This window comes from Pristiophorus japonicus, chromosome 6, assembly GCF_044704955.1.
Source record: "Pristiophorus japonicus isolate sPriJap1 chromosome 6, sPriJap1.hap1, whole genome shotgun sequence".
Lineage (NCBI taxonomy): Eukaryota > Metazoa > Chordata > Chondrichthyes > Pristiophoridae > Pristiophorus > Pristiophorus japonicus.
Genome location: NC_091982.1, coordinates 96,925,998 through 96,938,711, shown reverse-complemented (window position 1 = coordinate 96,938,711; position 12,714 = coordinate 96,925,998). Strand labels below are relative to the sequence as shown.

The 12,714-nt window shown below is 43.1% G+C and overlaps 1 protein-coding gene across 1 annotated transcript in view; it reads right to left on the bottom strand.

The window, feature by feature from the left end:
- The window catches only part of diaph2 (diaphanous-related formin 2), a 503,895-nt gene that overhangs the window by 119,631 nt on the left and 371,550 nt on the right, over nt 1–12,714 (bottom strand). Inside the window, exons 7-9 of the mRNA XM_070883985.1 lie at nt 4,922–4,996; nt 4,389–4,458; nt 2,334–2,470 (exon numbers count right to left, since the gene is read on the bottom strand). Coding sequence (XP_070740086.1) covers nt 2,334–2,470; nt 4,389–4,458; nt 4,922–4,996 — 282 coding nt within the window. The remainder of the gene's footprint in view (nt 1–2,333; nt 2,471–4,388; nt 4,459–4,921; nt 4,997–12,714) is intronic.

The following is a 12,714-nucleotide window of genomic DNA, read 5'->3' as shown; positions in this document are numbered from 1 at the left end:
CTACATTCAAACTGTGTTTATGATATAGAAAACCTGCTTCACACTGAAACATTGAAACAATCATTCTTTCATGAAATTAGTCATTTTAATCCGTAAAAGTACTGCTATGGCTGCCACTTAGTGGGAAAAAAAAAACAGTACAATATGACACAGCAAAATTTCAATGATAGCATATTGGAGAATTATTAATTTGAATTTATTAAATACATATCAAAATAACTATTTCCAAACATATGTTTCAGAAGCTAAAAATGAAACCCAACACTGATCGCAACAGTCTAAATGCTTCAGCTATTTCTGAAATTTTCCATTACAGGTTACAAATTCTATTTGGAAAATTGTGTTATTTTTGTCAAATTATATTATTTTCACCTTCTGGAGAATCAAATTACACAAATACATCTATTTCCCTCAATGACTCAAGCTTGTGTTTTCTGTGACAAAATTCTGTTACCTTGAATTGAAAAACAGAACACTGAAATTCATCACTAATTATAGAACAAAAAATATCTATTGAAAGATATTTCAAGTGAGATGATATCCATTAATAGAGGTTTGTTTCAGATATTAAATCCATTTCTAACAATATAACACACAAGTCAATGACAATAGTATGAAAGCAAGCTTATAGAACTTTTGTTTTTGAGAGCTCAGCAATTTAGTGAAGTCCCTCATGCCTTTCCTTCCCTCCTCTTACCAACCACTTGCCAAGATGCAGCACAATAAGCAACAAACAAAGTACTTAACAACAACTTGTATTCTTGTATTTATATAGCACCTTTCACATTGTAGGCACGTCACAGGAGTATTATGCGATAAAAATTTGACACCGAGCCATAGGCTTCGGCAGAGAGTTCCAGAGCTTGTGGCCGAGGCAACAGAAGGCAAGGCCACCAATGGTTGAGCGATTATAATCAGGGATGCTCAGGAGACAGAATTAGAGGAGCGCAGACATCTCGGGGGGGTGGGGTGTTTGGGGCTGGAAGAGATTACAGAGATTGGGAGGGGCGAGGCCATGGAGGGATTTGAAAATAAGGATGAGAATTTTGAAATCAAGGCGTTGCTTAATCGGAAGCCAATGTAAGTCAGTGAGCATAAGGGTCATGGGTGATAGGGACTTGGTGCAAGTTAGGACACGGGCAACCGAGCTTTGGATCACCTCTAGTTTACATCGGTTAGAATGTGGGAGGCCCGCTAGGAGTGTGTTGGATTGGTCCAGTCTAGAGGTAACAAAGGCATGGGTTAGGGTTTCAGCAGCAGATGAGCTCAGGCAACGGCGGAGACGAGCAATGTTACGGAGGTGGAAATAGGCGGTCTTAGTTATGCTGCAGCTATGTGGTCGAAAGCTCATCTAAGGGTCAAACAACAGTCTGGTTCAGCTTCAGACAAGAGTTGGGGAGAGGAACGGAGTCAGTCGAAGGAATGGAGTTTGTGACGGGGACTGAAAACAATGGTTTCGGTCTTCCCAATATTCAACTGGAGAAAATTTCTGCTCATCCAGAACTGGATGTCGGTCAAGCAATCTGACAATTTAGAGACCGTGGAGGGGTCGAGAGAAGTGGTAATGAGGTAGCGCTGGGTGTCATCAACATACATGTGAAAACTGATGCTGTGCTTCTGGATGAGGTCACCAAGGGACAACATGTAGATTAGGGGATACCAGAGGTAACGATGTAGAGGCGGGAAAAGAAGCCATTGCAGGTGATTCTCTGGCTACGATTAGATCGATAAGCATGGAACCAGGCAAATACAGTCGCACCCATTTAGACGAAAGTGGAGAGGTGTTGGAGAAGGATAGAGTGGTCAACCGTGTCAAAGGCTGCAGACAAGTCAAGACGGATGAGGAGGGATGGTTTAGCTTTGTCAGTCACAAAGGATGTCATTTGTGACATTGATGAGAACTGTTTCGGTACCGTGGCAGGTGCGGAAATCAGATTGGAGGGATTCAAACATGGAATTGCGGGAAAAATGAGCACGGATTTGGAAGGCGACAACACGTTCAAGGACTTTGAAGGGGGAAGGGAGGTTGGAGATGGGGCGGTAGTTTGCAAGGATGGAGGAATCGCGAGTTGACTTTTTTTGAGGCGAGGGATGATAATGGCAGATTTGAGGGAGAGGGGATACAGTACCTGTGGAGAGTGAACCGTTAACAATGTCAGCTAACATGGGAGTCAGAAAAGGAAGTTGAGTGGTCGATAGTTTGGTGGGAATAGGGTGCAGCAGTTTGGTGAGAATCCAAGAGGAGAACTGAGATTTCATAATAAAGCATTGAACTGTTTATCACAGAACAGTACATGCATGGGTTATAGAAAATCTAAGTATATTTAACTTACATATTTTCTTCGCCAACAATGCAAATTGCAGAGAGAATTTTGACAATTTCTATCATCATGTTTGTTTGTTTTGGGTCAATTGCTCTTGCCAATAGCAACAGGCTCCTTTCATCGCCTAGTATTCTTTGCAACCCAAACTAAATAGAAGACAAAAAGTAGATTTATAGGTTATATGATGAATTTGGTGGTGATACTGTGGTGCTTCATTAAAAGTCTAATCATAACATTCACATGGGGATCATTAACTCAAGGTGACCAGAGATGACAATACAGACACAATATAGACCACTGAGCACAAAAACTATTTTTTTTTTATCGTTAGGTCCTACAGTTCCACCCAAACAAATTTGGTGAAGCTTATACAATTACAACATAGTACCCTGTAAATTTTGTATCTGCCAATAGATTCAATCAAGTACTGTCTCAAGTCACACATTGTCAAGTTAAGTTATCCTGCAATCTAAATTATTGCCAGATCTGACTTGATCAGTAAGAAATACCACCATTCCCTCTTCGTGGCCAAATTCTATTACTCCAATTTTATCTCATATAGCAAGATTTGCTCCACCACTTCATTATAAATTGCCTCTTCATTGTTGTTGTTGTTACTGCCAGCTACACAATTACATCTTTCTCTTCTAGTCCTCCAACTGGCTAACCACAGCCCTCATCTAAGCCACCAACATTATGTATAACTGTGATCGTAGCTCACTATCACTGTCCAGCTTTCTCTTATTCTTTATTGCTTTCAACATTGTTGGTCATTCTATTCTCCAATACCATCTCATCTATACAGTCTATCTCTATGGCACAGCAGTCTCATAGTTCTACTCATATTTGTCTCAATAAAGTCCTCAAAAGGTTTCTCCTCCCATGCTCCACAGTCACCTCCAGTTTGCCCCCGAGCTCCATCCTCAACATCCTCCTCATCATCATTTGCATGATACCCCTTGGCAAATCAACTTCTTGGACCAGCTTCCACGAGCAGTGATGAAATCTAAATCTATCTCTCTGCTACCACACTATAAACATTACGACAATTTTTAACTGCATGTCCGATATTAAGGAGGATAATTTAAAATGTCATTCTACTCGAAGTCAGCAAAGCTGAAGAAATCCACTTTAACTTCACCAAGCAATTACTTGGATGGCCTGTGGCTCAAAGTCCATCAACATTCTCAGGTGAAATGCAGTGATGTCTTGCTTTCATCCAATAACCAGCAACACTGTATTCATCACCTCTGGAACCTACCTCTTTTCACCATTGCTAAAATCCTAAACTGAGGCTTAAGGATTCCCCCTAGCTTTCACCCTGCACATACTTCAGCTAATCAAGAAAACTGTGGCCTGTTCCTCTTCCATACAGAGTCTCATGAACCTGTCTTCCTAGTTCCTGTCAAGCTTCACAGGCTTAGTGCTCCAGTGAATCAACTTTAAGATGCCAATCTTCAAATCCCCACCCCACCCCTGCATGAGTGTAATATTCTTCATACCGACCGACTACAGTCTCTGCTACTTTGACTCCAAATCACTGCTTGTGCCCCATTTCCACCTGCCCACAATCCAAGGCCAACCATTCATTTTCAGGATATTTTTCTGTATGGCACTGGAAAACATTTATCTTTTCTTTAAAGTGCATGGATTATTAAAAATGTTAGGCTTACACAGTACATAACAGATGTAGAAATATAAGGAGAAACACTTTTATTTTAATATATTTTTAAAGTTTAAATATTTCAAAATTCTTATTAAATATAGATAGAATGCATAATATGAATGATGGAACACATCACAGGATTCAAAATTCAAATATCAGACTGAAGTAACAACCAAATTTTGATCAACATTAGATTTTAACCAGTACTTGGCTTCTCGAGCAGACTTCGTGTAACCTCTTGTGGATACATGCAACGGCATGGATATACAGCAGTTTTTATTGGAGAGCAGTGATTGACAGTGACTGATACAACAGGTAAAATTCTGAATTCTGAAATAGAATTATGCCCTCTACATGCCATATTGATGCAATGTGTTTTGAAATATAAAAGGTCTTACCTTGTTGTTCATAAATGCTTTCAGACATTGGATAAGCTTATGCTGGTTTCTTTTGTCAATCATTTCTTGTCTGGGTAAAACAATTATGAAAATAGATTATATAGTCTTCAAACAACAATTGCCATGCTTTGTTAAAAACTTGAATGAAATACATGTTTTGAATTGCAATAATTTGTTTTAAAACTTGGGACGGTTAGACAAAACATTCACATTGAACCACCATGCACACTTAAATAATACTAATTGATCTCCTGGGATATTGAACGCATAAATTCAAGACCAAGGGCAGTATTCATGTCCAGCAGAAATAAAGGATATGGGTAAAGGGAATTACCATTTTGGAAAAACTACAAAAATGATTATAATGGCTATATGAGGAGAACTGTGCTCAATGACTAGCCAACCAAAGCACAACGTACATAAAATCTGAATACCCAAAGTTTTTAAGTGTCTTGGTGCATGATTATTTATGTTTCCAATTCTTTTCCACCTCATCTTGTGTTCTTAAACTGGAACAGTTGGTTACTACTTACTGTTTTTTGTCCAACAGCTTCTCCAAAGCATCTAGCATGAGACCAAGTCCTTCATGACCAAAGTTATTAACCCAGCTGAAAAAAATACATTATATTTATGTTGTTTAAAAATGTGAAAGGAAAAGGAAATGCAACATTGTTACAAAATATAATGATTCATAAATACATATGCTGAAAAATTATAATAACTGCATATACTCAGACTTCATAGGTAGGGTTGGTCACTCCCATCAACTGATCTTCAGAAAAAAATATCCTATCTGAAGCTAAGATTTTGAGAGGCCAAGGCCTTGAGGTAAAAATGTTAATGACAATATATAAATACACAAAAATAATTGATGCATTTTACTGTGAAATGTGTCGATTTTTGTTCCTCATCTTATTTTGGAAATTAGAGATTTCAGTTGCTGAGGAAAAAATGGCAAATGAACAGACGTGGAAATATTCTTAGAAACATAGAAAATAGGTGCAGGAGTAGGCCATTCGGCCTTTCGAGGCTGCACCACCATTCAATATGATCATGGCTGATCATGAAACTTCAGTACCCCATTCCTGCTTTCTCACCAGATCCCTTAATCCCTTCAGCCATATGGGCAACATCGAACTCCCTTTTGAATATATCTAACAAACTGACCTCAACAACTTTCTGTGGCAGAGAATTCCACAGGTTCACAATTCTCGGAGTGAATAAGTTTCTCCTCATCTCAGTCCTAAATGGCTTACCCCTTATCCTTAGACTATGACCTCTGGTTCTGGACTTCCCCAACATCAGGACATTCTTCCTACATCTAACCTGTCCAATCCCGTCAGAATTTTATATGTGTCTATGAGATCCCTTCTCATTCTTCTAAATTCCAGTGACATAGGGCCCAAGTTTCCACAAGAAAAAAAACGGGCACCCCTCTGAGCTGGGCGCTCGTTTTTCGCGCCTAAAAAAATCCTCGGTATTCTCCACCTACTTACAGGTCCTGTGGCACTCGGCGCAGTCAGCACGAGCTGTGGGGGGGCGGAGCCAGGTCCCGGCGCTGAAAACAGTGCCGGGACCTCTGCACATGCACGCTACAGTCGGCACGCAAGTGCAGTAGCTCCAGGCGCCGAACTGTGTGGGAGGGGCCCGAAGCACGCAGACCCTAGCCCTGACTGAATGGCCTCACTGGGGCTGCGTGAATGAGGCTCCTCCCACAGCCAGCTCCTGCTTCCCGCCCGACCAGACCAGACACTCGCTCCCCCGCCCCCGCCCCCCCCCCCCCGACCAGACCCGAGACCCGCTCCCCGCCCGCGACACCCGCCTCCCACCCCGCACCGACCCGAGACCCGACACCCGCTCCCCCCCCCGCCGACCCAAGACCCGACACCCGCTCCCCCCCCCGCCGACCCAAGACCCGACACCCGCTCCCCCCCCCGCCGACCCGAGACCCGACACCCGCTCCCCCCCCCGCCGACCCAAGACCCGACACCCGCTCCTCCCCCGCCCCGACTCGAGACCCGCTCCCCACCCCCCCCGACTGACCCGACCCACGCTCCTGTTCCCCGACCCGACGCGCCCCCCCCTCTCTCTCGCGCTCTCTCGCTCAGCGGCACGAACGGCTGCAGAATTCTCCCTGGCTGAAGCACTTTCACACAGGTAGGAAGATGGTTTATTTAATCTTTTCTTGGCTTATAAATGTTTATTCAGGTTGGATTTATTTGTATAATGTTTGTAGAAGTATAAATAAGGATTTATTGTCAAATTTAATGAATTCCCTTCCCCCCCACCTCGTTCTGGACGCCTAATTTGTAACCTGCGCCTGATTTTTTAATGTGTAGAACAGGTTTTTTCAGTTCTACAAAAATCTTCACTGGCTCCATTCTACTTTAGTTTGGAGTACATTTTCACTGTGGAAACTTTCAAATCAGGCTGGACACGCCCCCTTTTGAAGAAAAAATTCTGTTCTAAACTAGAACTGTTCTACCTGACTAGAACTGCAGAAACAAAAATGTGGAGAATTGCGATTTCTAAAATAGTCCGTTCTCCACCAGTTGCTCCTAAAAATCAGGCGCGAATCATGTGGAAACTTGGGCCCTATAAGCTTAGTCGATCCAGTCTTTCTTCATATGTCAGTCCTGCCATCCCGGGAATCAGTATGGTGAACATTTGCTGCACTCCCTCAATAGCAAGAATGTCCTTCCTCAGATTAGGAAACCAAAACTGTACACAATATTCAAGGTGTGGCCTCATCAAGGCCCTGTACAACTGCAGTAAGACCTCCCTGCTCCTATACTCAAATCCTCACGCTATGAAAGCCAACACAACATGTCATTTGCTTTCTTCACCGCCTGCTGTACCTGCATGCTAACTTTCAATGACTGATGTACCATGGCACCCAGTTCTCATTGCACCTCCCCTTTTCCTAATGTCACCATTCAGATAATATTCTGCCTTCCTGTTTTTGTCACCAAAGCGGATAACCTCATATTTATCTACATTATACTGCATCTACCATGCATTTGCCCATTCGCCTAACCTGTCCAAGTCACCCTGCAGCCTCTTAGCATCTTCCTCACAGCTCACACTACCACCCAGCTTGTGTCATCTGCAAACTTGGAGATATTACATTTAATTCCTTCTTCAAAATCATTAATGTATATTTAAATAGCTGGGGTCCCAGCACTGAGCCCTGCGGCACCCCACTAATCACTGCCTGCCATTCTGAAAAGGACCCATTTATTCCGACTCTCTGCTTCCTGTCTGCCAACCAATTCTCTATCCACGTCAATACATTACTCCCAATACCATGTGCTTTAATTTTGCACACTAATCTCTTGTGTGGGACTTTGTCAAAGGCCTTTTGAAAGTCCAAATACACCACATCCACTGGTTCTCCCTTGTCCACTCTATTAGTTGCATCCTCAAAAAATTCTAGAAGATTTGTCAAGCATGATTTCCCTTCCATAAATCCATGCTGACTTGGACCGATCCTGTCGCTGAATTCCAAATGTGCTGCTACTACATCTTTAATAATTGATTCCAACATTTTCCCCAATACCGATGTTGGGCTAACCAGTCTATGGGCCCAAGTTTCGGCCTCAGTTGCTCCTGATTTTTTGGAGCAACTGGTGTAGAATGGAGTATCTTAGAAATACAAATTCTCGGCATTTAGTTTGCTCCAGTTCTAGTCAGTTAGAACAGTTTCACTTTGGAACAGAATTTTTTTTTCAAAAGAGGGCGTGTCCGGCCACTCTCGCCTGTTTTCAAAGTTTTGGCAGTGAAAACGTACTCCAAACTAACTTAGAATGGAATAAGTGAAGATTTTTGTACGCTCCAAAAAACCTTGTCAACAGTTTAGAAAATCAGGCGTAGGTTACAAATCAGGCGGAGGGAATGGGGGGGGGGGGTGGTTTAAAGGGAAGTTTACAAACATTAAACACTTCAGTTTTACAAATAAAGAGCCACCATCAATAATAAATGATAAAAACATCAATAAATCAACCAAAAAAATCAAAAAAAATTAATAAGAAATAATTTTTTTTAAACAATAAAACAAAACATTTTCTTCTTACTGACTGCAGCACCGGGAGCCCTCCAACAGCGTGCTGGGATGCCCCCCCTCCCCGCCACCAGTGTCTCTCACTCTCTGTCTGTCAGTGTCTGTTTCTGACAACGAGGGGAGGGGGAGGGAAGGACGGGGGAGGGAAGGACGGGGGAGAAGGGGGAGGGATGGAGGAGAGGGGGGCGGAGAAGGGGGGCGGAGAAGGGGAAAGGAGAAGGGAGAGGGAAGCTGAACGGGCTGGGCCCAAGACTTTGGGCAGGGCCCGTCCCAAGCACCAGATTTACAGGTAGGTGGCGTCGGGTCGGGTTGGGTGGTGCGCGGGTCGGGGTCGGGGGGAGCGCGGGTCGGGTCAGGGGGGTGGAGGGAGGTCGGGTCGGACCGGGGAGGGGCGGTCGGGAGCACGGGTCAGGAGGAAGTTGGAGCCATATCCACGCAGCCCCAGTGAGGCCATTTGGCCAGGGCTAGGGGCTGCGTGCTTTGGGCCCCTCCCACACAGTTTTGGGTGCCTGGAGCTACTGCACATGCGCGCCCACTGTAGCGCGTATGTGCAGAGGTCCCGGCACTGTTTTCAGCGCAGGGACCTAGCTCCACCCCCAACAGCTTGTGCTGCACCGCGCCCGGCTCCAGAGGACCAGCAGGGAGCCGGAGAATCTAAGTTTTTTTTAGGCGCACTTTGTGGCACGAAAAACGGGCGTCCAGGTCGGGGCTGCGCCGTTCTAGACGCGGCCCAAAACTTGGGCCCTATAATTCCCTGTTTTCTCTCTCCCTCCTTTTTTAAAAAGTGGAGTAACATTTTCTTCCTTCCAATCTATAGGAACTGATCCAGAGTCTATAGAATGTTGGAAAATGACCACCAATGCATCCACTATTTCTAAGGCCACTTCCTTAAGTACTCTGGGATGCAGACTATCAGGTCCTGGGGATTTATTGGCTTTCAATCCCATCAATTTTCCGAACACAATTTTCTGACTCATAAGGGTTTCCTTCAGTTCCTCCTTCTCGCTAGATCCTCGGTCCCCTAGTATTTCCGGAAAGTTATTTGTGTCTTCCTTAGTGAAGACAGAATCAAAGTGTTTGATCAATTGGTCTGCCATTTCTTTGTTCCCCATGATAAATTCACCTGATTCTGACTGCAAGGGACCTACATTTGTCTTCACTAATCTTTTTCTCTTCACATATAGAAGCTTTGCAGTCAGTTTTCATGCTCCCAGCAAGCTTCCTCGCATACTCTATTTTGAACCTCCTAATTAAACTATTTGTCCTCCTCTGCTGAATTCTAAATTTCTCCCCGTCCTCAGATTTACTGCCTTTTCTGGCCAATTTATATGCCTCTTCCTTGGATTTAACACTATCCCTAATTTCCCTTGTAAGCCACGGTTGAGCCACCTTCCCCGTTTTATTTTTACGCCAGACAGGGATGTACAATTGTTGAAGTTCATCCATGTGATCTTTAAATGTTTGCCATTGCCTATCCACTGTCAACCCTTTAAGTATCATTTGCCAGTCTATCCTCGCCAATTCACATCTCATACTATCAAAGTTACCTTTCTTTAAGTTCAAGACCCTATTCTCTGAATTAACTGTATCACTCTCCATCTTAATGAAGAATTCTACCATATTCCCCAAGGGGCCTCGCACAAGATTCCAGGTGAAGTAAATATTCACTTGTACTGTAACACCTATCTATTATATATTAATTATGGATAAATAAAACTTTTACTAACATTTTAATGTTTTCCCACGCAATAATTTGTTGATTGGTACTATGGGTGATTCAACTGCACCGTGTTTGGGGGGGGGGGGGGGGGGGAAGAAAAGTGGAAGAGCAATAGTGGTAGGGGAGCAGACAGGCATTTCTATGGGCGCAGATGGGACTCCAGGATGGTATGCTGCTAATTAATCCTCTCTCTTTACACAACACCCAGTCTAGGATGGCCAGCTCTCTCGTTGATTCTCGACATATTAGTCGAGAAAACCATCCCTTACGCACTCCAGGAAATCCTCCTCCACCATATTGCTACCAATTTGGTTAGCCCAATCTATATGTAGATTAAAGTCACCCATGATAACTGCTGTACCTTTATTGCCGCATCCCTAATTTCCTGTTTGTTGCCATCCCCAACCTCACTACTACTGTTCAGTGATCTGTACACAACTCCCACTAGCGTTTTCTGCCCTTTGGAATTCCGCAGCTCTAGGCATAAAGATTCCACATCATCCAAGCTAATGTCTTTCCTCTTTAACCAGCAACGCTACCCCACCTCCTTTTCCTTTCTGTCTATCCTTCCTGAATAGTGAGTATCCCTGGTTGTTGAGTTCCCAGCCTTGGTCACCCTCGAGCCATGTCTCTGTAATCCAATTACATCATATCCATTAACAGCTATCTGCGCAGTTAATTCATCCACCTTATTACGAATGCTCCTCACATTGCGACACAGAGCCTTCAGGCTTGTTTTTTTTTTAAAAAAACATTCTTTGTCCTTTTAGAATTATGTTGCACTGTGGCACTTATTGATTTTTGCCTTTGATTTCTCTGCTCTCCACTTTTCCTTATCTCCTTTCTACCTTTTGCTTCCCTGCAAAGATTCCTATCCCCCTGCCATATTAGTTTAACCCTCCCCAACAACACTAGCAAACATTGCCCCGAGGAGATCGGTTCCGGTCCTGCCCATGGGCAGACTGTCTGGTTTGTACTGGTCCCACCTCCCCCAGAACCGGTTCCAATGTCCCAGGAATTTGAATCCCTCCCTCTTGCACCATTCCTCAAGCTACGTATTCATCTTAACTATCCTGCTATTTCTACTCTGATTAGCACATGGCACTGGTAGCAATCTTCTGAGCAATTTGACTGTTTCACTTTTTTATTCATAGGTTCTTTTTTCTGGTTTTTCAAATTGGTAGTTTCCAATAAATAATTTCTCATTTGTAGTTTTCTTACTATCAAATTAGTTATTAGTGAAATCCAAACCAACTGTTGATTTTCCTGATCCTGCAAAATATTAATTTTACAGCTTGGACTTTTTGCTGATGTGAAAGTTTGGCATAAACTGTGTTGCCTATGAATTAAAACTTACATTCTGCCACACTGTACAATTGCACATCCCTGTCTGGCGTAAAAATAAAATGGGGAAGGTAGCTCAACCGTGGCTTACAAGGGAAATTAGGGATAATGTTAAATCCAAGGAAGAGGCATATAAATCGGCCAGAAAAAGCAGCAAACCTCGGACTGGGAGAAATTTAGAGTTCAGCAGAAGAGGACAAAGGGTTTAATTAGGAGGGGGAAAGAAGAATATGAGAGTAAGCTTGCAGGGAACATAAAAACTGACTGCAAAAGCTTCTACAGATACGGGAAGAGAAAAAGATTAGTGAAAACAAATGTAGATCCCCCTACAGTCAGAATCAGGTGAATTTATAATGGGGAACAAAGAAATGGCAGACCAACTGAACAAACACTTTGGTTCTGTCTTCACTAAGGAAAACACAAATAACCTTCCGGAAATACTAGGGGACCAAGGGTCTAGCGACAAGGAGGAACTGAAGGAAATCCTTATGAGTCAGCAAATTGTGTTAGGAAAATTGATGGAATTGAAGGCCGATAAATTCCCAGGGCCTAATAGTCTGCATCCCAGAGTACTTAAGGAAGTGGCCCTATAAATGGTGGATGCATTGGTGGTCATTTTCCAACATTCTATAGATTCTGGATCAGTTCCCATGGACTGGAGGGTAGCTAATGCAACACCACTTTTTAAAAAAAGTAGAGAGAGAGAAAACAAGAAATTATAGACCGGTTCGCCTGATATTGGTGGTGGGGAAAATGTTAGAATCAATTATTAAAGATGTAATAGCAGTGCAGTTGCAAAGCAGTGACAGGATCGGTCCAAGTCAGCATGGATTTATGAAAGGGAAATCATGCTTGACAAATCTTCTTGAATTTTTTGAGGATGTAACTAGTGGAGTGGACAAAGGGGAGTCCATGCATGTGGTGTATTTTGGCTTTTGACAAGGTCCCACACAAGAGATTAGTGTGCAAAATTAAAGCACATTGTATTGGGGATAATGTATTGACATGGATAGAGAACTGGTTGGCAGACAGGATGCAAAGAGTAGGAATAAATGGCAAGCAGTGACTCGTGGGGTACCGCAAGGCTCAATGCTGGGACCCCAGCTATTTACAATATACATTAATGCTTTAGACGAAGGAATTGAATGTAATATCTCCAAGTTTGCAGATTACACTAAGCTGGGTGGCATTGTGAGCTGTGA